Raw genomic sequence first — 22,228 nt, 5'->3', positions numbered from 1 at the left:
TGGGATGAGTTGTCATTCTGGTGAACACATTTATGAGCCTGCTTTGGCTTCCATTGAATGGCCTCGATTAACCCACATTGGCTACCTGCATTTGTTTGCGGATAACAGGTGTTTGATTATGTATTACTTTTGTTAGTTTAGCAGATGCTTCTCTCCAAAGTGACATACATCTCAGAAAACAATACAAAAGTGCATCACACTGACAGACAATGAGCTCTAGATGCAGACATTTGAGTCTTGTTCTGTTCTTGTATTAATAACAGGCTTCTGAGTCTCTGCCCATCTTTACAAACAAGATAGGAAAAAGCAAAGAAAATGTTACCAGCTGGAGAAACAGTTATTGATAAGGGACATATGGATGATAATAATGTGAACTGTCTTCTGGGATGATTTTTCCTGCTGCCTCTGGATGGCCCCCTCTTCCTACTATCCTACAGTTGGCAACATGGCAAGCTGAAGTGCCTTTTTTATTGCTGGGAAACTGATGAGAACCATATGTTTACATACTAGTACTGTATTTTTGTAGGTGTTATGCAGCACCAGGAGCTTTAGTGAGAACATGCAAAAAAGTGGTAGGGCATTTGTCTTGTTTGAATTCACTAACTGAACTGTTGTCCCTAGCATTGGCTTGTAGACTGTACTGTAGTTTCTGGTGTGATCAAGAAATGAGTTTAGCCTTTTACATACAATAGTTATAAAAAGTAGTTAAAGCCTTAGATTCTTATAGATAACAAATCCTGAAGCTTACAGGGAGCCAATGCAGGAATATAAGAACTGGCATAATATGATCACAATTTCTGCTTCATGTTTCTAAATTTGTTGTTACAGAGTAACAGTGGTGTTTTAATTTAATGAGAGCAAGACATTAAAATAGTCATCACTTCCATAGTATAATGCAAGTTCTAATTTTTTCTGCACCTGGAAAAGAGAAATCTTGAGAACTGGTAAATAATTTGAGGCTGGAAGAAGTATTAAAAGACAAATTGATCAGGATTATGTCATAAATAGGGGGCGCGGTGGCGCAGTGGGTTGGGCCACAGTCCTGCTCTCGGGTGGGTCTGGGGTTCAAGTCCTGCTTGGGGTGCCTTGCGGCGGACTGGCGTCCCGTCCTGGGTGTGTCCCCCTCCCCTTCCGGCCTTACGCCCTGTGTTGCCGGGTAGGCTCCGGTTCCCCGTGACCCCGTATGGGACAAGCGGTTCTGACAATGTGTGTGTGTGTGTATGTCATAAATATTATCTAAATATAATGTAGCAAGGGCAAGTTGTGTGGAGCGCCTTTTTGTGTCACACAGTGTCATGAGTCTAGGCAGGCTGGAAAGCCTGCAAATTAATACTTTCACCCTAATTCATAACTCTCCAGTTTAAGGGACCAAGTCTTACTGCTAAACCAAGGAGAAAATCTCTCAGCTCTGACTGCAACTGTTTTCACATGAGCTACTTCTCCTAAGACCTATCTATTCTGTTCTCATTTCTGACTTCTTTGGCACTGGCATCACTGCTAAAATGTGAAGTTTTCACAGTAACTAAGCTGAGAATACATCACTGATCAGGGGCGTATTTCCATTTTCTTCCTCAAGCACTACTGAAGAAGACTGATAAAGCTAAGGGAGACAGATCTATTATTAACATGTTTTTGGATGTCCACAGGGAGTATGTCAGTCTGCAAGTCAATGCAAGAGGGCTGAAATATTTTTCCTAGAATATCTATCTCAACATCAAAGTGGGTGTTAAAGTCACATGACATATCAGGCAGCTAAGATTAACAGAAAATAACTTATTGTAAGTTAAAGGTACACACTGTCCCCAAGAGTCTAAAATAATACAAAAGACAGTTCTGTTTGTAACATTTATGTAACATTTATGCCTGAAAATACTGAAGTTGACCAAAGCCTTACCTGTATGTTAGAGTTACAAGTGAACTATGAAAATGTCAGGCTGTTAGGTGAGTCTTCATGTACAAGGGGGTCCTGCCTGAAGGTCTAAACCCAAAGAAGGGTCTAAACCAGGTTTGTGTTGACAAGCAAAGATCAGGTTTGACACTTACTGTCATATTAATAACCCAGCTGGATTATGCACAAATGACAATGTTTGAAAGAATAATGCAAAATATTTTGAGTTAGGTCTCAGGTGTGCTAAACAAGTCAGATTATTCATACACATCTCTGATTTTCCTTGTGATTTGGTTGAGGTATAATTATCTTTTTCATTTAATTTATTAAAAACTGGGAGGTTATGTCATCTGAGGGTTGGCTCACCACAGGAACCACAGGTTTATTCATAAGCAGACTTGGGAAAGTATGCAGCCTTCAGTGGAAACCAGGCTGGTGCTCCAAGTAAGCAAGCAGGTCCATAATTTCGGTAAGATTAATGCAGCCCTGAAGTTACGTTGAAAACTCTTCCTTGTATGTAATATACAACAGTTATACCAATTTTTAATAAAAGCTATAGTTTTAATTAAAAGTGAGAAATCTGTTGGAGAATACATTGGATGTACGCAATTAAATTCTGATATTTTATGTGGGCTAAAAATAGCTACTGTATCTGCCTCTTTTCAGCATGTGTCAGTGTTCCTCTGCATTCCTGTGCGTGAAAGCTTTGGCATGCACGTTGCTCTGTCTGTCCCGGGACCCTGAATGGCAACTATCTTCCCTCCAGGTTTTGTGTTTCTTGACCAGGTCCACCAGTTGTTCCCATCTGCTCCAGCAAATCCCTTTTCCCTGTAGCTCTTCTTGGCTACTCTATTATGTAACATTCGTGATTCATCCCTGTTTTTCCCCAGTTTCATCCCAGTTTTATTAATGTCACAAACATCAAGATGCAACCACCGTTCCTGTGGTTGCTGTGCTGTGGAGGAGGGCATCTTGCTGTTCATGAAAAGCGGTACTTCTGCAGAAAGAGGAGCACTGCAATTTGAGGATGTTATGGGAAGAGAGTACGATTTTCTCAGGTTGCCTCATTTTAAGATAAGAATTTGGCTCTTTCTGAGTGAAAGTAGCACACTTCTCATCTCCCTTGTTCTGCTCTATCCCCACTGGCTGAGTCTCCTGGGGAAGGTGGAAAGACACCACATTGTAACATATCACAATGTAACATTCAGTTGTAGGTCAAGTCAGGGTCCTAGTTCACATGAGGAGGAAGGAGGTCCATATCGAACAGCTTCACTTTGACCTAGTGTGAGGAGAAAAGGAACGTGGTAACAGCTCAATGAGTGAAGTTTTCTGATCTTGTGCTGGGTCCAAATCAGAGTCATTTGTTTGATGCTCTTACTCCAACAGTGTCTCATTGGGTGGGGGAGGGAAGTGCTGCACCTCAAACTGCCATGATCAACACAGTCTGTAATCTATTTCTACTTTCATAAATGTCATATTATTTAAATAATAATAATAGTCACTTTGTTAACTTTAGATTTGTAGCTGAATATTTACCAGAATGATCCTGGATTTACCTTGTCTTACTCCCAGTTATCCTCTGATGAAATGCACATTGCTACAGTCCTGTTTGGTTGACAATTTATTAAAAGTGTATATGTGTGTATGGATGGATAGTGGTGGAGCTCTGGCCCTAACTTGCTCCACTATGCGATCAACGTGCTACGGGTATTGCTGCTAGGCCCACCCTAGTGCCCCAGGCTCCTTTCCAGATTGTGGGGGAAGGGTCTATGTTGAATTGCTCACATTCTTTACCTTCACCCAACTTTCTCTTGACTATTTTAGAATGTCCTTCCTGACACCTTGGGGTCAGGGCAGTAATGAACAAACTACAAACATCTAAGGCTTATGTATGGGGTCTGGACCCTGCCCTCTACAAATAGTGACCCAGTAATCAAGAGCCCACATCTTGTTCTGAATTCTCATGTGCTCCATATGACTGTGAAGGTACACAGCACAAAAACACTGAACAAACCGCATGTTGCAGGAAATCTCTAGGCATATACATAACAGTGAATATACGTTTCATCAAGAGGGACTTTTGCCATAGATCAGTGATCGACCATAAGTACTCACCATTGGATCTGTGTTATATAAATGCAGTATGATGTGTCAGCTGGACTCCTTGTGCACCTTCCACATGCATTGCACATGAAATCAAATTACGGAGTCATATTTATCATTCCAAATTTATTTTTAAATTCACAGTTGATTTCAGCTTAATATTTTGTTTGCATCTAAATGTTTTTTTTTCTTGTGTGACATGTATATCTAGGCTATCATTTCAGGTTTTCAGTGTTTATTTTTATCTTCTCAGTTTGAAGGTGTTTATATATTTCAAAGAGCTTAATGCATTTCTTTAAGAATTGTTTTTTTTTTTTTATTGCGTGAGGACAGCAGACTCTTCTGTTTGTGCTTGAAACAAATTTCCTGCTGCATGTAGGACTCACACTCATGTTGTGGTGTTATGGTTATGGTAGGCAAAGCAAACAACCATCACAGAAGGGGAGAGAAAGAACCAATTCCCACCTTCCCAGGCATGCTGCAGAAAGCATTTAGAAAGCATGACTGTGACTTGGAAAGTGGCATCAGCCCCCAAGCAGTCATCGTAGTCGCTGTATGGAGGGGCTTAGTCACTCAAATTCCTATGCATCTGCAGCTGAAAGTGCACTTCGCCATATTTACTTCCCCCCCTTTTGATTTCACACAAGCAGGGGTGAACTGCTGAGTTCCTTCCATTCAGAGCAGCAGGGCTGTACCACTTCTTATCCTCAGGGGCCATCAACCAGTGCAGAAAGCGAAATAAACACTCCTCTATTACAAGAAGCTTTTCTACCCCCTTCGGTTTGACAGTGGAAGTGCTCAGAAATGTAGCGCTGAGGTGGGGCTGGGGACTGCTCTCTCCTGATTGGTGGGAGAACAGACTGCCTGTGTGCCAGCTGATGCCTGATGTGCTGTTCTGAGCTCAGCGGCCAGACGTGAGAGCAGTCAGTCAGAGTGAGAGCGAGCCAGAGAGCGAGAGACTTTCCTTAGTTCTCCTACACCCTGAGGGAGGAAAAGCGGAGAAGGGTGAAGCAGACAAATACGAGATGTGCAGTGCAGTGACGAGGAGGACAAGTTAGAAGAGGCGCGGCTGCGTGATGTGAGGAGGCGGCAGAGGGACCAGCACCGTTTCAGATCCACATCTGCCCCCCAGCAGAGTGACACATTGCATCAGTGTTACGACCTAAAGGTAGCAGAATAAGGAGAAGAAGAGTAGGGCAGACCGTGGACATGTCGTGGTCGATGCTCTCGCCCATGCAGTGGGCCAAGTGGACATGGTCAGCAGTCCGGGGTGGAGGAGAGGACGAGGAAGAGGAGGGTGCCCAGGGAGCCCAGGGGGAGATGAACGAGGAAGAGGTTTGGTCTCATGATGAGGAGAGGTCCCAGGGTGGCAGGCAAGTCTGTCTATGAAGATTTGTGTGTGTGTGTGTGTGTGTTCTGAATATGTGACAGGGTTTTGCTTGAGGGTTGACCTGTGAGCCTGACAGCAAGGAAGGCTTTGGGTTATTTACATATGGGCATATGAAGAAGGAGGCATAGCAGGAGCAGCAAGGACTGTGTGTGCAGCTAGGGAGATCCATCTGTGTGCTCCTTTATTAGTGACCAGACTGTTACTGGGCAGGGGGTCCTGGTCCTGGTCCTTCATCTGGAAGACTGTTCCTCTGATGGCCTCGATAGGCAGCTATTGCTAGGGTCTCTCTCCCAGCACACAGACTTGAGCGAGGTCACAGATGCAGTCTTACTTAAAACAAGGCCCTCTCAGCGGGGTCCACCACACGCAGATAATATCAAAAACTTGGGCTCTGCTGAGTTTCCTAATAGACAACAAAAGGAACAAAACAAGGTTGCCATCTAAACTGGCCTTGCTTACTGTGCTTGGTGCAGGGAAGTGGGGGAGGGGGAACTTTTGTAGATGTCTGTTTTTCTTGCTGCACCGGTTTTTAGGGAGCCCTTGGATTTTTGTGCAGGGGCAAACCAGTGGTTGCTTAAAGGGCCAGCTCAATACCAAGTGGGCATGAAGGCAAACAGGTGAAGGGTATACCAGCACCTTCTCAAGGTACAAGTGTGCGTGGCATATGCAGTTCAAATGAGGAGTTTGAGGACAGGTGATGGCGTAGTAGTTAGTACTGCTGCCTTTGGACCTGAAGGTTACAGGTTCAGATCCCACCTGCACCTGTAGTGCCCATGAGCAAGGTACTTATCTTGAATTGCTCCAGTAAAATTGCCCAGCTGTATGAATGGATAAAGAGTTGTAAATAGTGTAACATTGTAAGTCACTTTGGCGAAATTGTCAGATAAAAGAAAAAAGGTAAATTTTCTCAGGCCAACCCAAGGTCCGGTGACCCAAAGCAGCCTATTCAATGTGTCTGTTCCTTTTCTTTCTCACAGCTCTGACTCCGAGGGCCACTTTGAGACCCCCGAGGCTGAGACCCCTGTTCACAGCCCACTGAGGGCCACAGGAGACCTGGAGGACCTTGCTGCCAACAGCCCAGGTAAGAGCTCTTTCATCCCTTTGAGAGCCACGATGATTCACCGTGTCCCTCCTATCTTTTCATGTGTGGATGCAGCACAGGTGCTAGGGCTGTTGATGTTTCCATGGTAACAGGAGCAGGACAGCGTATGGTTGCTGCACATTCCTTTCAGAGTACAGACTGTTCCAGTGGCATGTGTTTGCTGTGATGTAATGGAGAGGCGTGACTGCAGATCATCAGAGCTGCTAAAGTCATGAAACACTCTTAAGAACTCGCTCATATGTGTAAGACCGCTTTCAGTTGGCTAGAAATGTGTAGTGGCATTACAGACATTGGTTTTGTGCAAGAATTCACCCACAAAACTAGTAGTCGTGTTAATTGACCATCACATGCAGTAGTATCTTGGGGAATGTAACACAGCTGGAGCAGAACTAGATCTCTGTTAATAACAGCCCCTACAGGGCCAATTACCAGTTTGCCTCCACACAGGTACGGTGGGAATTTGAAGTTGTGAATCACAAACTGATGTACTGTGTAGTGACACTGGTGAGCAAAGGAGGCCATTACTGCTTATTTATTTTATGCAAAGGTGTGATCACTTTTGAAGTCAGGCATTTACACTGTAGTTGTGACATTCCCTCTCTTTTCATAAAAGCCAAACTACAAAGAATCATGATTTATGAATCCCTTTCTTTAAACATTGGTGTTAATATAATATTGGAAATGTTTTGCTGCCTTTGCAAAAAGGGCTTAATTTTTTGTTCCTTTGCGGTGCTACAAATCCTGTGGTTCTGTAGTTATGAGCAGTTTTATGGCGTGTTATATAATGAATAGTCCTGTACTATTATAAAAGCATTAAACACTGACTTATTGCTGTCAAAGCCTTGGGTCTCTTGTAGCAGTTTTAGTTTGACTTTTTTTTGACTCCTGTCCACAATGAAATTTGATTTTGTGCACAGAAAATCTCAGCAAAATGTGAGATGTTGGTTATACTGTGAATGCATGTATAGTGTGTTCCATCAGTTCTGTTGCGTTTCGAATTCTGGTATTGAAAAGAATTCCATTGCATTTCATTAGAATAATGCCACAGACTTGCATGCTGCACATTTGTTTAATAGAATGAATGAATGAATGAGCTTTATTGCCAGGTATGTTTACACATACAAGGAATTTGTCTTGGTGACAGAAACTTCCACAGCACAGACAGAATGACAGTGACAAGACACAGATAATAAAAGTAGAGTGGGCTAATGAAAGGTTAAAATATATATATATATATTATGTATATAGAGTATAAAGTACACAATATGCAAAATAGATACTAGACATTATATGTTTGTACAGGTATGTTATATACAATGCAAGAGAAAATAAATAGCGTTGTTTATTGCACCAGTTTACTCCCTAGGGGGCATTTAGCTGTTCATGAGGTAGATGGCCTGAGGAAAGAAACTTTTTCTGTGCCTGGCTGTCCTGGTGCTCAGTGCTCTGTAGCGCCGGCCAGAAGGCAAAAATTCAAAGAGGAAGCGGCCTGGGTGCGAAGGGTCTAGGATGATTTTGCCAGCCCTTTTTCTCACTCTGGACGAGTACAATTCTTGGAGAGTGGGGGGTGGTGTGCCGATGATTCCTCCAGCCGTCCGGACTATCCCCTGTAATCATCTGAAGTCTGATTTTGTAGCTGAGCAGAACCAGACAGTTATAGAGGTGCAGAGGACAGACTGGATGACTGCAGAGTAGAATTGCATCAGCAGCCTCTGTGGCAGATTGAACTTCCTCAGCTGGCGAAGGAAGTACAACCTCTGCTGGGCCTTCTTCACAATGGAGTCTATGTGGAGCTTCCACTTCAGGTCCTGTGAGATGGTGGTGCCCAGGAACCTGAATGACTCCACTGTTGCCACAGTGCTGTTCATGATGGTGAGTGGAGATAATGCTGGGGTGTTTCTCCTAAAGTCCACAATCATCTCAACCGTTTTGAGTGTGTTCAGCTCCAGGTTGTTATGACTGCACCAGACTGCCAGCTCTTTAACCTCCTGTTTGTAAGCAGACTCGTCGCCATCCTGGATGAGGCCGATGAGTGTGGTGTCGTCTGCGAAATTCAGGAGCTTGACAGAGAGGTCTTTTGCGGTGCAGTAGAGTCTTTGTAATGAAGATAATTTGCTCCTGAAGATGTTTTTGTAAAGAGAATTGCCATAAAAAAGAGCTCTTCATCGCTCAATTTAAATGGAGAAAAAATAAATGATGTGCTCTTGAGTCACAAATGGTACCCACCCCTTTTTTTCTTACAAAAATGGAAAATTTCTGTCTTATCAATTCAGATTTGAAATTTAAGTTCAGATGATTAGAATCACTATAGTTACCTTGAAATCCTCTGTCTGTCCATCTGTGTGGTGACTGTATGTCTGATTGCCCTACAATGGAATGACATCCCATACAGAGTGTACCCTACCTTATGCCCTGTGTTTCCAGGCTAGGCTCTGAACCGCTGCAATCATATACTGGACTTATAACACTGCCTAACAAATCAATTTTCATAATGTCTCATAACACTCAAAGTCTCATATGTCATAAATAAATAGTAAATCAAATCACACAGTTATTTGTATTGATATTGCCTTTAAAGACAGTTATGTGTCTTAGGACTTAAATCTTTGAGCTGAGAAGTAAGGCTTTGCTTTGCTTTCTCATCTTTTTTTTAAAACTCTTGATTTAGCACACACTATGGATGAAGTCAAGGGGTTTCTGAAAGATTCTTGACAGCTGGCACACAGCTGGCCAATCATGAGTACAGGAGAGGGTATGCTCCTTATGGGGGGCTGCTCACCTTGCATAATGCTCGAAATTGCTAAAGCACATTTTTAATTGAAATCTCTGTTTTATCTGAGGTTTTTCTCATAAGTTTTGGTTTATAACTTGGGTTTTGAATTTCATAGTGCAACCTACTGTTGCTTGTGTTTTAGGGTAAAAATTACTATTGTTCATAAGTCTCATTTTATAAAAATCCCTTTTTTATTTGGGAAACATGTATATCCCACACATAAGTTTGTCCTTTTGTTGACCTGACTGGTCCTCAGTGCTGTTGAAATACTGTTAGTTGTAATCTCTTTCACTGGGCCATTTCAGATAATTGCATTTTATCATCAAAATCATTGGGAGGATTGAGTTAATGAAGTTGGTTCCATATGTCCTGTGAGCTTCAAAAGACTTAGTACCAAAACATAGTGTTACATTTTGAGGCCTGTCGTCATTTTCTGGTCTTGATATGGTCTGTCTGTGGTGTGTTCGCTCATGCTTGCATCAAAGAGTCAGTGGACCTCCCATCTCAACAATTAAGAAGAACCTCCAACATCGAATGCTAAGCTCCATGACCTAAGGACCGGACTCACTGTGTAAATAGCAGTGAGGTCAAGGGATCTCTCAACCCCGCTGTGCTGCTTAACATGGAGTTTGAGTCTTTGGACTTCTTTCTAATTGGTATGACTGGTCTAATTAAAACTGATTCTTGGAACTGACTGAAGAAGAACAACTTTTCACAGCTCAGCTGGGGTGTTCATGCATTTGTAAAACAAAAGTGCTGGCCTCAAGTTGTTGTTGTTTTGAAGAAGTTGCTCACACATCCTCTTCCGAGTCAATCTCCTGCTCTCTTTTGCCTGTTTGGTGTTGGTCTGTTGTATATTTTTTGCAGTAATTGTTGCTGCAGTTGCTTGCAGGTAATCATGCAACAAACCTTAGTCATGGCATGTTCGATAAGGTGTGATCTGGGTGATTGAAAGTAACAGTGCAAACAGCAGGGTTCAAGAGGACATCTCAGTGTCCATTTCACTGGAATCAGCAGTCTAATTCACTGTCTGAACAGCAGTTTTGTTTGCTGGGACTTTTTTCCACTCAGTTTCACTGTTGCATAAGTTAATCTGAATGTTAGCTCGCAATTCATGAAGAATTCAGCTCATAGTGTTGGGCCTACTCTAAGCTGTGGGTATGTGAGTGAGATGTGTCCTAGGCAGGAATACCGTACTCTGCTGTTTCGAGAAGTTTACACAGCCTTCGCACTGGAATAGAACCATGGCAGTGCACACAGTCACAGTCAATTGAGGGACAAATGGAAACTTCTGGAGAAGTCTAAATGCTGACACAGTAACTAAAAGACTTCATCTAAGGTTACAGTTTGTGCAGCATGAGTTCCTACTGCATCTCAGGAAATGATGGGCTACTGTCAGAGATTGGAATATGTTTCAACATGGTCAGCCACATAGAGAATGTGGAGTTTCCATGGAAACATTACTTGGGAGAATCAGGCCACGTTCGTTTCATAATGCTTGCTGTGACTGCTTTTCTCATTGTGGTACATCTGTCTTACAGTGGAATTTCTCTATAGAACTGCCTACATTGCTTCTGGTTTCACTTGGTAGAATCGAGACGTTTCCTTGCAACACAATGACAGTCGAGCTACAGTAGGAGTAAATGATAAGGCTAGATTCACAGCTTAACATGCGTCTGTTGCACCTCCCAAGCTCTTCACATAAAGGACTTAAGGAAGACCTGTTCATTGATTTTGATGCCTGTCGAAAAGGGTAAGAGCTCAGCTTGCCCTCAGCAGTGCTTAGTAACATACCAAAGCGAGAATTGGGAAGTATGCCACAATGAATAAACCCCCTCCATCACTACTTGTGTCTCAAGGCTGAAGGTATGGACTGGGAGGGGGCCAGTTGGCAAAGGGACAGTGCCTCAGGAACGGCTGATAGGAGATTGAGGATTCTTGACAGCCTAACATACTCTGAGCTGGTCTGCAAGCGAAGAGAGACGTTAATGTAAGAATGAAGAAATGTATCAGGTCCCGCATATTTGGCTTTACAACTGTGTTAATAGCCGTTGGCATTTTTAGGTACACACACCCAAGGGTGAGGGGTGTGGGGCTCACATCGTGAATGCTGTTAGTGCGGCAGAGAGGTGCATGTGATACTGTGATGATGGAGGCTGTGTGTGGGGGGCTGCCATAGACACAGAGTAGAGTTTTGATGTCCTTGATTGGAGTTCCTGCCCTCTAGCATTGGAGGTGATGCAATCTGTTCAGCGGGACCTGACCTGCGAGCTGTAGGGTCCTGCCTGCACACCTCACATCGTTCCCTGTGCACAGGCATCTAGGCTCAGATGTTCTGAGCAGGACTGGACTCCCTGTGGTCACTGGCCTTGCAAACACAGGTGGACACAGTGTGGTTCCAGTTCTGTTCACAGTTCAGACATACAGCGTCTATCCTGACAAGTATGTCGTGTGTGTGTGTGAAAGGACTGGCACTGCTCTTCTTGAGCTCCTCACTCAAGATGACTGGCAGCTAAAATTCACATATGCTTTTCGTACTGTCTGTGGGAGAGAAAAATACCATACCTCTCTTTTACAGATAGCAGTGCAAGCACATATCTTTACAGAAGGACCAGTCTCGTCTTTTCCTGACCAAAGCTCTAGGCAGCTCTGCTGGATTTGCATAACCAGTCTCATGCTTCTTCACCTGTTGCCTAGCAACAAGCTGTTGTTTATGGGGCCCAGGTCATTTGTATTTTAGTGTGTTGTTCAATCTTCAGTAAAAGTTAGAAAGATTGAATGAGTAGCTAGTTGTACTAGTATCTAGTGACCATAGTGTTAACAGAGGAAAGCTGTGCTAAAGGGTCATTTCACCAGTGACTTCACTCACTTATGTCGACACTGCTCTGCAATAGCGTAAACTTGCTGTAATGGGCCACTAGCACTGGTCTGTGGTGCTACAGTTTAACGTCACGGCTGTGTGACTCTTGGAATTCTCAGTTTTACAAGGAGCTGCTTGCAACCAGAATGCTGATCAGGATCTTTAGCAACACAGTTTTACCCCACTGATACCCTGAAAGGGTGCAGTGAACTTAGATACCCTGGATAAACAGTGAGTGCTGGAAAAATAGATAGAGAAACAAAATATCATCACTACACAGTTTTCAGGCGCCAGGCCTTTTCTGTCTGGCATGGAGTCAGGCACCTCCTACAGAATTCCTCCTCTGCCTTTGCTGCCCACAGCTGCATTTTCCGGAACTTTCCACATGCTAGAGGGCCCCTCTGGCTGCACTGTCTATCCGGGGATCAGGGTGTAGCACTCTGACCGAAGACATGTAACGCAGACACGTGGGACTAACGGCTATATTCATCCTGTGGGAGTCCTGCCACAAACACATGCTTTCTGCTGTTATCTCCAGTGATCACCGCCACTAAAATGCATTCATGTTAGATATTAGCTATGAAATTTAACTGAATACAGAGTTGAAAAATGAAGGGAGTTGATATGATATAGGGCACAAAGAGGAAAGGTGGGTGAAGTTGGAGTGAAGGGGTGCTCTGTTTGCAGGTTGCATTCCTCCTGCTTCAAGACATCAGGGTGTGACCCAAGTGCTTTCTCTAAAGCCCAGGTCAGCAATGCGATTTTGAGTCCAACCGTATTTGTGTGAAAAGAAGCGTGAAATTTCTCATGAAAAGCTAAATTCTGGGGTGGGAGGCGCACATGGGCAGGATAGAGGCTCTGATTTCTCAGATTTCTCTCTCCTTTCTTCCCCCTGCTGTCCCTCATGCCTTAAACCCTTTCCTTTTATTGCTTGTTAAATGGCCAGCAACTACTCATTAAGCAGATTTGCCATGTTGCAGGCCCTGGGAGCTTGTCCATTGGGGTAAATTGCACCCCATGTCATCATTCCACCTCTTGCAAGCTTTAATTACAGGGAAAATCCAAATTTGGTCTAATAGCTAGATTCAAGTGCTGTTTTCCAGCTTCATCAGAGTTGTTCAAGAATTCACTGATCAGTAGAGATGCACTGAAGCAATATTGGAGTCAATACTACAGGGCTGTTCAGTTCTGTTGTGTACATGTACCCCATGTTTTAATGACGAGCTGGAGTGTTTCCCATGATGCTTCCTTCTTGTGGATTTGCTATTGCTCTTTTTGTTTTAGTGGGATTTTACAGTACTAAATACAACACAGTAGCTTAAAACGATGTAAAAATTGTTCAGTTCACCATACTTCTATTCACCATGCATTTGTTACCGATTGGGCACATGTGACTCAAATATGGTCAAACATGTCGGAAAAACCCTGTTCTCCAGCAATGGGTCACTTTACCAGTTTTTACTGAATGCTCTATTTAAACACGTGCTTCCAGCTGTACTTGCGCACTTTTAGATTGTCAACGTTTCTATTTTTAATGCTGTTTGTTAATTCTTTCTTCATAAAATAATGAAAGCTGTGGAAAGCATTGTTTTGCTCTGCACTGATTTTCGTGTTTGTCTTTTTAATCAGGTGTTTGATATGACATGCACATATCCTAAAACTGAACATTTAACCAACAGTCACTATGATTCCTGCAGTAATTTAAACAGTATTTTCCAAATGAGCTCAGGGTCAAATAGACCACAATGCATAGATAGATAGATATACTTTATTGATCCCACAAGGGAAATTATTATGTTACAGCAGCAGAACACAAGTCAGATAAATACTTGCAATATATATTAAAAAAAAAAAAAAAAAACATAAAACAAGTGGGAAAATACAAGTTAAAAATACAAGATAAAAATATAAGTATGTACAATTATGTATACAGTTGGAAGAATAAAAGAATAAAAAGTATATTAAATAAATTAAAATAAATTAAAACAGTATGTAGTGCAACAGTAAAGTGCAAGTTGTACAAAACGGTAATATAATCATTATGAAGTAGTAACAAAATGAACTAACAATAGTGCTGAATAGTTCATCTGTCACACAGAGGTGAGCTGTTGTACAAAGTTATTGCTAACAGTAGAAATGATTTCCTGAACCGTTCATTACGGCAGCAGAGCTGAATGAGTCTTTCAACATGAGATCACAACAATGATTAGGTAGCACTTTCTAGTAACTTCTGGAAGCGTGTCCCGATATTCCATAATTCCTTATAATTGTCAGACAAATGAAATGTCAGTTTTTCAAGTGGGAGAAATTTAAACACCTCAGTCATCCATATGTTTACAGAGACAACTTCTGGTGTCAACCACAACATTAAAATACATTTCTTTGCGCAATGTGTAAGAGTAGTTAGTCTACATACAGTAATGCCATCAGAAAAGGACTTTGGGTTGTAATTTAACAAGGAAATAATTGGGGAGAAGTCACATTTTTTGTTAAAGGTTTCTTGGATCATTGTGTGTACCCCAGTCCAGTAAAACTGTATTCTACCACATTCCCAGAATAGATGTGTTTAAGTGTCTGGGAACGCTTTGCATTTAAAGCACAGCAGAGATCCCCCTGGGAATGTCCTGTGAAGGCACACTGGAGTGATTTAGATTCTATGAAAGAAGTTTTGTTCCTGGATGCTCAGGGAGGTGCAGGGACGGAAGACTTCAATACATATTGCTGACCATTGAGAGTGACTAAAAGACACACGTCAAGGTCCTGTTAAAGTCTCCCTCTGCACGTCGAAAGAGCCAGTACAGCACCTGGTAAAATGGTGTATGAAGTGGAAATGTTGAAATTAATGACATTTGATTTTGCACACTCACCCCATGAGCATTGTTACTAAATGCATCTATTTGCCCTTTCAGCAGATGCGCTGGAAAACATCCAAGAGCGGATCTCTGACTCTGCTGGGCTACAGAACTTGTCACTGGATGAGAACAGTAACCAGAACGAGCTTCCCCTGGCACGCCAGTCCCCCCCTGCAGACAAAGGCATCGCAATGCAGGGGGAGGCTGTAGGTGCACTGGATAATGTGGTCGAAGGCCCTCATGAGACACCCGCAAGAGCAGAGTTGTTGGAGGTCAGTCAGCCCATCAGTGACCCTCCAGACCAGCACAGTGAGCAGCTCCATAATGGCTATGCAGATGAGAACTCCGCCATGCTCAAGGTCAAACATGAAAAGAACCGTCCCGCTTCCTTGAAGATGTCAGGGGACCAGAATGGAACCAACTTGGATGATGAGGTGCCAGTGCCCAAGGTTAGCTATAAATTAGACCTAGACCTGCACAATGATAATGTGAACCCTTTTACTAGTGGAAGCTCCAGGGTCCAAAACTCTCCTCCCCCTTGTGATGTGAGTTCCAAGGTCCAAAACTCTCCTTCCCCTTGTGCAATCAGTGCCAAGGACAACCCTGCAGCCATACTTGCTGAGGAACCTGCATGTGATCTCAAACCCGTTGTCATGGAATTTGAAGTGTCAGATGATGGGAAGAGTGGGGGCCCTAGAAGGCCACCCCCACAGCGGAAGCTGGGCAAGAAGCCCACAAGCAAACTCACCCCCAAGAAGCAGCAGCCAAAACTTGCAGAGCCAGCTCCAGAAAGCACCCCCAAATATGGCCTAGATGAGACTCCCATTCCCAAGTCTACATACAACATTGATCCAAGCCAGTGGGATGACCCCAGCTTCAACCCCTTTGGGGGAAATGCCAAAATGGGAAGTTCACCAGTTCTCCCTAAGGAGTCCTACACCTTTGACCCTGACAATTTTGATGACTCAGTGGACCCTTTCAAACCCTCCAAGACCTTGGCTGAGGAAGAACTGACTACTCCGGCTCCCCTGGCCTTAAAGCCAGCAGACGACGCACTTTGCAGAAAGACAGAGCTCCCCCTAGAGGAGGAAGGGAGGGGCACACAGTCGCCAAAGAAGAACAAGGGCAGAATGATCACGTGAGTCTCCATGCTGTTACACCTGCTGCTACAGTTTGAGTAGGAACTGTAACATGTCAGTATTTTCTTATAAAAAGAAACAAGTCTCCACCAAACTCCCCTGCTGCCCTTTAATGACGTGAACTGCTTTCTCACTGCCTGTTGCTTGTTCTTACACTCAACTGTTCTCTTATCTCTCCTTTCCATTGTCTAACTACGCGCCTCCCCCCCGTATCATCTTTGTCTCCATGTCCCTTCATTGTCTTTGCATCAGGACAACTGAACAAGTGAGATTTCTCTGTTTTCTGTTGTAAGTACTCCGGCCCCCAGCCTGCCACCAACCCCCAAAAAATAAGGCTCTTGCTTTAGCCTGTTTGTCACCTGATCCATCCTCACTTGTGCTCAGTGCATCCCAGCGCATGCAGCCATGAACTGAGGCTTATGGGTTTTTTGGGCTTAGGTGGGCACTGCATTATACATAGGCAGGTCTTCATGCCAACAGTAATGGCATTGCTGGCAGATCTCTTTGTCATTGCACTCACCTAGTAACACACTCAGTGTCCTTCATCTTCATAAGCATCAAATCTAATTTTGCCAAGTTGCCTGGTGTTCATTAGTGTTTGTTGTTTAATGTATACATAAAAATCATTCATGCAATGAAAAAACATTATGGGGACCCATCAGTGAATGTTTTCTTTCCACAGTGGGACTGTATTACATGACAAATATGTTGGGAATATGCAACACCAGTATATTTGTTTCTACGCATAGCCTTATCCTTGAGTTAAAATTACAAAACTACACCCAGGCAAGCAGGGTTGTTAACTGTAGGCACACAGTGATGCTGGCTATTGTGGCTAAGATTCCTCCGTCATAGAAGGTCCAGTTTGTCCTCACAGTAGGTAGAGGGTTCGGAGGGTTCTGGGGGACGGGGACGGGAGGCAGGGGGGTGGTCTGTGGATCTGCCTTCCTCAAAGAACCGGACGTGTCTATCTGCTTTACAAAGACTTTGAATTTTTTGTTTACACTACACCATAGGTTATGTTGTGGAATAAATTCCTTCAGTCAAACTTTCATTAGACAAACTTTGTTAAAAACTGCCACAGGGAAAACCTTACAGAGTATCTTGTGTTTTAGCAGAGTTTTTGTCAGCAATGTGTCCCCCAGACATGTAGAGTACTATAGACCTTCTCTCTCCATGTCAGTGCTCCTTTATTACTGTTGGTTTTCGTGTTATTTCACCACGGTTTAATAAAATATGATGTGTAAAACATCACAGAATATCAGAGTCATAGGAATCTCGTAAAAAGTGCTGCGAGCAAATGGCTGACTACTGCTGACCAGGTGCTTTAATGAGCTCCTCCACCATGGTTTTACCAGTGTTGCCCATCTGTCCAAGGCCAAACAGTGAGACTCAACAGAGCACAATGAGCCAAGTGGAGACCACAGCCTGACTTCTTACACACATTCCTTTGTAGGAGCGCCTGTAAAGTGAAGAAGTATGAAAACCAGTCTCTGGTTCTGGATGTCTGCAGTCAGGTAAAGTAAAATACTCATGTCCCAAAACAAATTTCTTTTTTACCTGAGCTATGGCTCTAGTGCTGTAGGAATGTGGTGTTTTGGCCTTAGATTGTGTTTTCTCTGCCTAGAGGAAGCATGAACACTCAGATACTGGGTTTGTCCACTTCCAAAGAACTGACTATGTTCAGGCACATGGCCCAAGTGGACGTCATGCCTCTAGTGGATTGCCTGACAGCCTAAAAAGGCTTACCTTTTTAAAATGTTTTACTTTAAATTCTGCCAATTTCCTTTCAGCTTCAGGGCTGATCTTGCATTGCTCCGCAGTGCCAATGTTTCATTGCACTTTACAAGCAGCATTTGTGAGTCGCACCCTGTTCTGTTTCTTCGGTATGTCCCCAGGAAGATGAACCCGTTGTGTCCCAGGCACCGGACATCTCTCATCGAGTGGGTCACGCTACCGACGAGGAGAAACTGGCATCCACAACAACAGTGCAGAAACCCAATAAACTGGGCGATGGCATGGGTGGTCCCTCAGAGACAGCAAAGCAGCCTATGGAAGGTGAGACAATGTACCCTGTGAGTTTTAGAGAACCTTCTCCTATGGCAGCAAGCATATGAATGCGTAGAAAGTGCACGAGTCCAGCTAGTCTATCTTGTGTACATTCCTCCTTTTACCGTGGTATAGCTCTTCTCTCAGCTCACCTTCTTCATGTACCCTGAGTGCGTTGTTTTGTCAACCGTAAGTTCTTCCACCCACCTTGGGTAGGTTCTTCTCTCCACCCTCGCAAGCCTAGGTAGGCTCCTCCCTCTGCCTTGTCTAGCCTCTTTTTTTTTTTTGTGGTTAACCATAGAATCTCATCCAGGAGCTCTACAACAGCAGACGGACCAAATATTTTCCATAAGTTGAGTCAGTTTTCTCTACTTTTTCCCTACTTTTTCTCTACTTTTTACAACTTGCCCTCTGCTTTTCCCATACTTTCACTGCGTTTTCCCTCGATTGCGCTTGTTTTTCCTGTGACATTTGTGAGGCAGCTGAGACTTTTCTGAGATGTTAGTTCCATCTCCCTCGAGCTCTCTTTCCCCCATCAGGCTCTTGCATGTTCGGAGAGTGTATAAACAGGATGTGTTGAGTCATCAGGGCCGTCCCCTGATGCGGTACAGTTAGCAGAAGAGCTTTACCGCGATGTAAGTTTGAAAGTGTCACTGTGCTGGAACCAGCCTCTCAAGTGTCCTCATTCAAACGCTCGGTCACACTGCTTGGCGCTGAATGACCAAAACAATTTTACAGACTTTTCTCATGGATGTAAGATATGACATAAAATGTCCTTTGGTAACATTTAAGAGACTATCTTGTTTGTGTGGATGTGACACAAAAAGAAAACAAGATGGTAAGAGAAATAATTGCATTTAAGCCAAAGATGGGTCACTATGGTAACCTGGTCAACACTGCTTTCTGTCTGCCTTTGTAGAGTTCAACTTAACCCTATGAATGTACATAAGTATGGTGCACATCTTTTAAAAAAAACTCATCCTTATATTGTCATGGTCGATAAGTTCACATTCAGTTTGTTCAACCACTGGGAGCCAGTTTAGAGAACGGTCCTAAATGTTCATCAGAGTGTTGACACAGTCTTTGGCTTAGTTGAATAAATAGTTCTTAGTTAGTATTGTAGTTCTCAAATTGTGGTTTTCAGATATGTTGGAAAGCAGACATTTTAACATGTCCAAGAACGTTTGGGGACCAGTTACTCACATAAAAACACAAAATCCCCTCCACAAGATTGATAAAATAAGGAATATATATACACACACACACACACACACACACACACACACACACATTTTCAGAACCGCTTGTCCCATGCGGAGTCACGGGGAACCGGAGCCTACCCGGCAACTCAGGGCGTAAGGCCAGAGGGGGAGGGGACACACCCAGGACGGGACGCCAGTCCGCCGCAAGGCACCCCAAGCGGGACTCAAACCCCAGACCCACCGGAGAGCAGGACCCGGTCCAACCCACTGCGCCACCGCGCCCCCATAAAATAAGGAATATAAACTGTTAAATCAGTCAAATCACTCATTTGCCTTTGTAACAGGCATTGCTCAATTCTTAATTGTCCAAACTCAGAATGATGGCTTCTTTTGTCAGTATTTCTGTTCTGGTGCCACCTAAATGAGTTCCTGTTAAAATGATGTATAGGTTACTGTACTAGAAGCTCTCTGTTACTGTACATATGTTCAACATTACATTATAGTCAGAGACGTATAGCACACTCACTCTTTTTTGCATGGGGGAACATAACAAAGAGCAAATAAACATTAATGTTGTTGCTGTATTTTTGAACTTGGAGCAAAACCCTTGAGGTTTTGGGGATGAGATCAACAGTCAAGCCAACAATCCTTGAATTAGAATCTGCTACCACCTACTGGTTATAATACAATTTTTTAAAAATTGTTTTTTCTTTTAAAATGCACTTGCCTTCAAGAAAGACTGAGATTGCATTTTCAGAATAATACATATCACACACAATAATTATTGCAGCATTACTATAAACCATAATGAATTTTAATTGTGTTATATTTTAGGTTGACTTAACTTCCATCTGTTCCCTCTATTATCACCAATAACTGTGTCCAGTGTAGGGTTGCTGTGGTCCGGAGCCTATCTCAGAGGCATAGGGCATGAGGCAGGGTACACCTTGGATGGGATATCAGTCCACAGCAGGACAATTGCACACAAACACATACAAAATAAACAATTGTGAGTCACCAGTTCACCTGAAACAACTGTCTTTGGACTGTGGGAGGAAACAGGGGCACCCAGAGGAAGCCCAGCAAAACACAGGAGAGCATGTAGACTACACAGACTGAGCCAGGTTCAAACCTGCTGTGCTCCAGCTGTAGTATTAAAAGTAATGGTTAAATACTTGAGTGTTTGTTTTCTGTCCAGTATTTACTCATTTTACCGACACTGTAGTCTGTTGAAATACATACACTAGCATTGTAACTACCGGAGTTACAGTCTGCAGATTTAGCAGGTATATAGCTACACTGTAGCTGTAAAGACGTTATGTTAACTTTTCACTTCAGTTATAGGTTTTCCCCCTTGAGTCCTCATGTTTTTTGCTGTGTGGGTAAACACATGTGCTTATGTTTCTGCCCAGGAGTGCAACTGGGAAAGGCGGATCACCTGAAGGATCAGGACTCTGGCTGCCCTGTAAGTATTACACACAACAGTGGAGAGTTTGGTGTTCCTGCAGGTAAGCAGCATACATACTCAGTCAGACATGGCAGGGTAAAACATAGGATGGTGGTTGTTATTATTATTATTGTTGTTACTGTTGTTATTATTGACTTTCCTCATCTGGTTGACTTTCAGAGGCTTTCCTGTTTGGGCTCCTTGTAGGGTCTCTTCCTTGCACTCAGAATCTGTCATCAAACTAAATAAAATGGTCAAGTCCCCATCCTGGTGTTTTTGGACCTTTAATTAGACGTGGTAATAGAAAAAATAGTATAGCTCAGAATGAATGTTAAGAGCGGTGGTGGTTTTCTGAGGTGGGAATGTTGTACGAGGATCATTGCCAATCGCCGTCACCAGGTTGTGACCCTTGTGTGCCTTGTCCAGTGGGTGAAGACTAAACTTCTTACTCTACAGGCTGTTATAGTGTTGACACAGGGATTAGGTGTTTCTGTGAAGGAGACAGTCACCATCTGGGCATCATAATCCACTGTTGAGATGAATTGCAGAGTAAGGGTTTTGTGGGATTTTCCCTCCTCTGGTTTCAAGCGGTGCCATCGATGGAGCTGTCATCTTTCTCGCTGCTCCTAATCAAATAAGACTGTTATGCAGCAACAAGACAGAACAGTATTGTGTCACCACACCAGATTGCAACACAAGGTTCACAGATTCATGGAGTAAAGTATAGGGACTGTGGAACACTTAATTTAGTTATCTGCTGTATCATTTTCTGTCATTGTTAATATATTATTAATGCACTGTTGAGGTTACGGCTAGGGGGTGCGGTGGCGCAGTGAGTTGGACCGGGTCCTGCTCTCCAGTGGGTCTGGGGTTTGAGTCCCGCTTGGAGTGCCTTGCGACGGACTGGCGTCCCGTCCTGGGTGTGTCCCCTCCCCCTCTGGCCTTACGCCCTGTGTTGCCGGGTTAGGCTCCGGTTCCCCGCGACCCCGTATGGAACAAGCGGTTCAGATGGTGTGTGTGTGTGTGTGTGTGTGTGTGTGTGTGTGTGTGTGTGTGTGTGTGTGTGTGTGTGTGTGTGTGTTGAGGTTATGCTTTCACCAAAAATGGCTGACAGTATCACATGAATTTATGCAGTAGGGTTTCTTTGCTGGGCTAGTTCTGAGTGCCTTACTTAACGGTGCCACAGCAGGGCTTGAGCAAGCAACCTATGGGTTATCTGTCATTACCTTAACTGCTACACTACCTGCAGCCTTCATAGAGCTGACATCTAGAAGAGTGTTTGGAAGCCGTCTAGCCAGGAAAGTACACCAGCACTCTGAGTAGTGTACCATAGTAGGATTCAGGGTTACTGCTACAGACTGGACTTACAATGTAAGTCCATGATCAACTGCTATGAACAGACTAATGATGTTAGGACGTTCGC

At 43.5% G+C, this 22,228-nt stretch overlaps 1 protein-coding gene across 5 annotated transcripts in view; it reads left to right on the top strand.

Annotated features, from left to right (window-relative positions):
* The window catches only part of tacc1 (transforming, acidic coiled-coil containing protein 1), a 30,556-nt gene that overhangs the window by 5,095 nt on the left and 3,233 nt on the right, over positions 1-22,228 (top strand). Inside the window, exons 1-7 of one of the 5 annotated variants that reach the window (XM_018752363.2) lie at positions 4,286-5,364; positions 6,359-6,462; positions 15,026-16,106; positions 16,360-16,395; positions 17,564-17,624; positions 18,006-18,165; positions 20,771-20,823. In XM_018752363.2, coding sequence (XP_018607879.1) covers positions 5,201-5,364; positions 6,359-6,462; positions 15,026-16,106; positions 16,360-16,395; positions 17,564-17,624; positions 18,006-18,165; positions 20,771-20,823 — 1,659 coding nt within the window. In that variant the 5' untranslated portion in view covers positions 4,286-5,200. Of the gene's footprint in view, positions 1-4,285; positions 5,365-6,358; positions 6,463-15,025; positions 16,107-16,359; positions 16,396-17,563; positions 17,625-18,005; positions 18,166-20,770; positions 20,824-22,228 lie in introns of those variants that run through there. The other 4 variants (XM_018752354.2, XM_018752344.2, XM_018752366.2 and 1 more) reach the window with 4 other exon arrangements.

Source organism: Scleropages formosus, chromosome 6, assembly GCF_900964775.1.
Source record: "Scleropages formosus chromosome 6, fSclFor1.1, whole genome shotgun sequence".
NCBI lineage: Eukaryota > Metazoa > Chordata > Actinopteri > Osteoglossiformes > Osteoglossidae > Scleropages > Scleropages formosus.
Note: the sequence above shows the minus strand (reverse complement) of the source record. Positions and strands in the feature narration are given on the sequence as shown.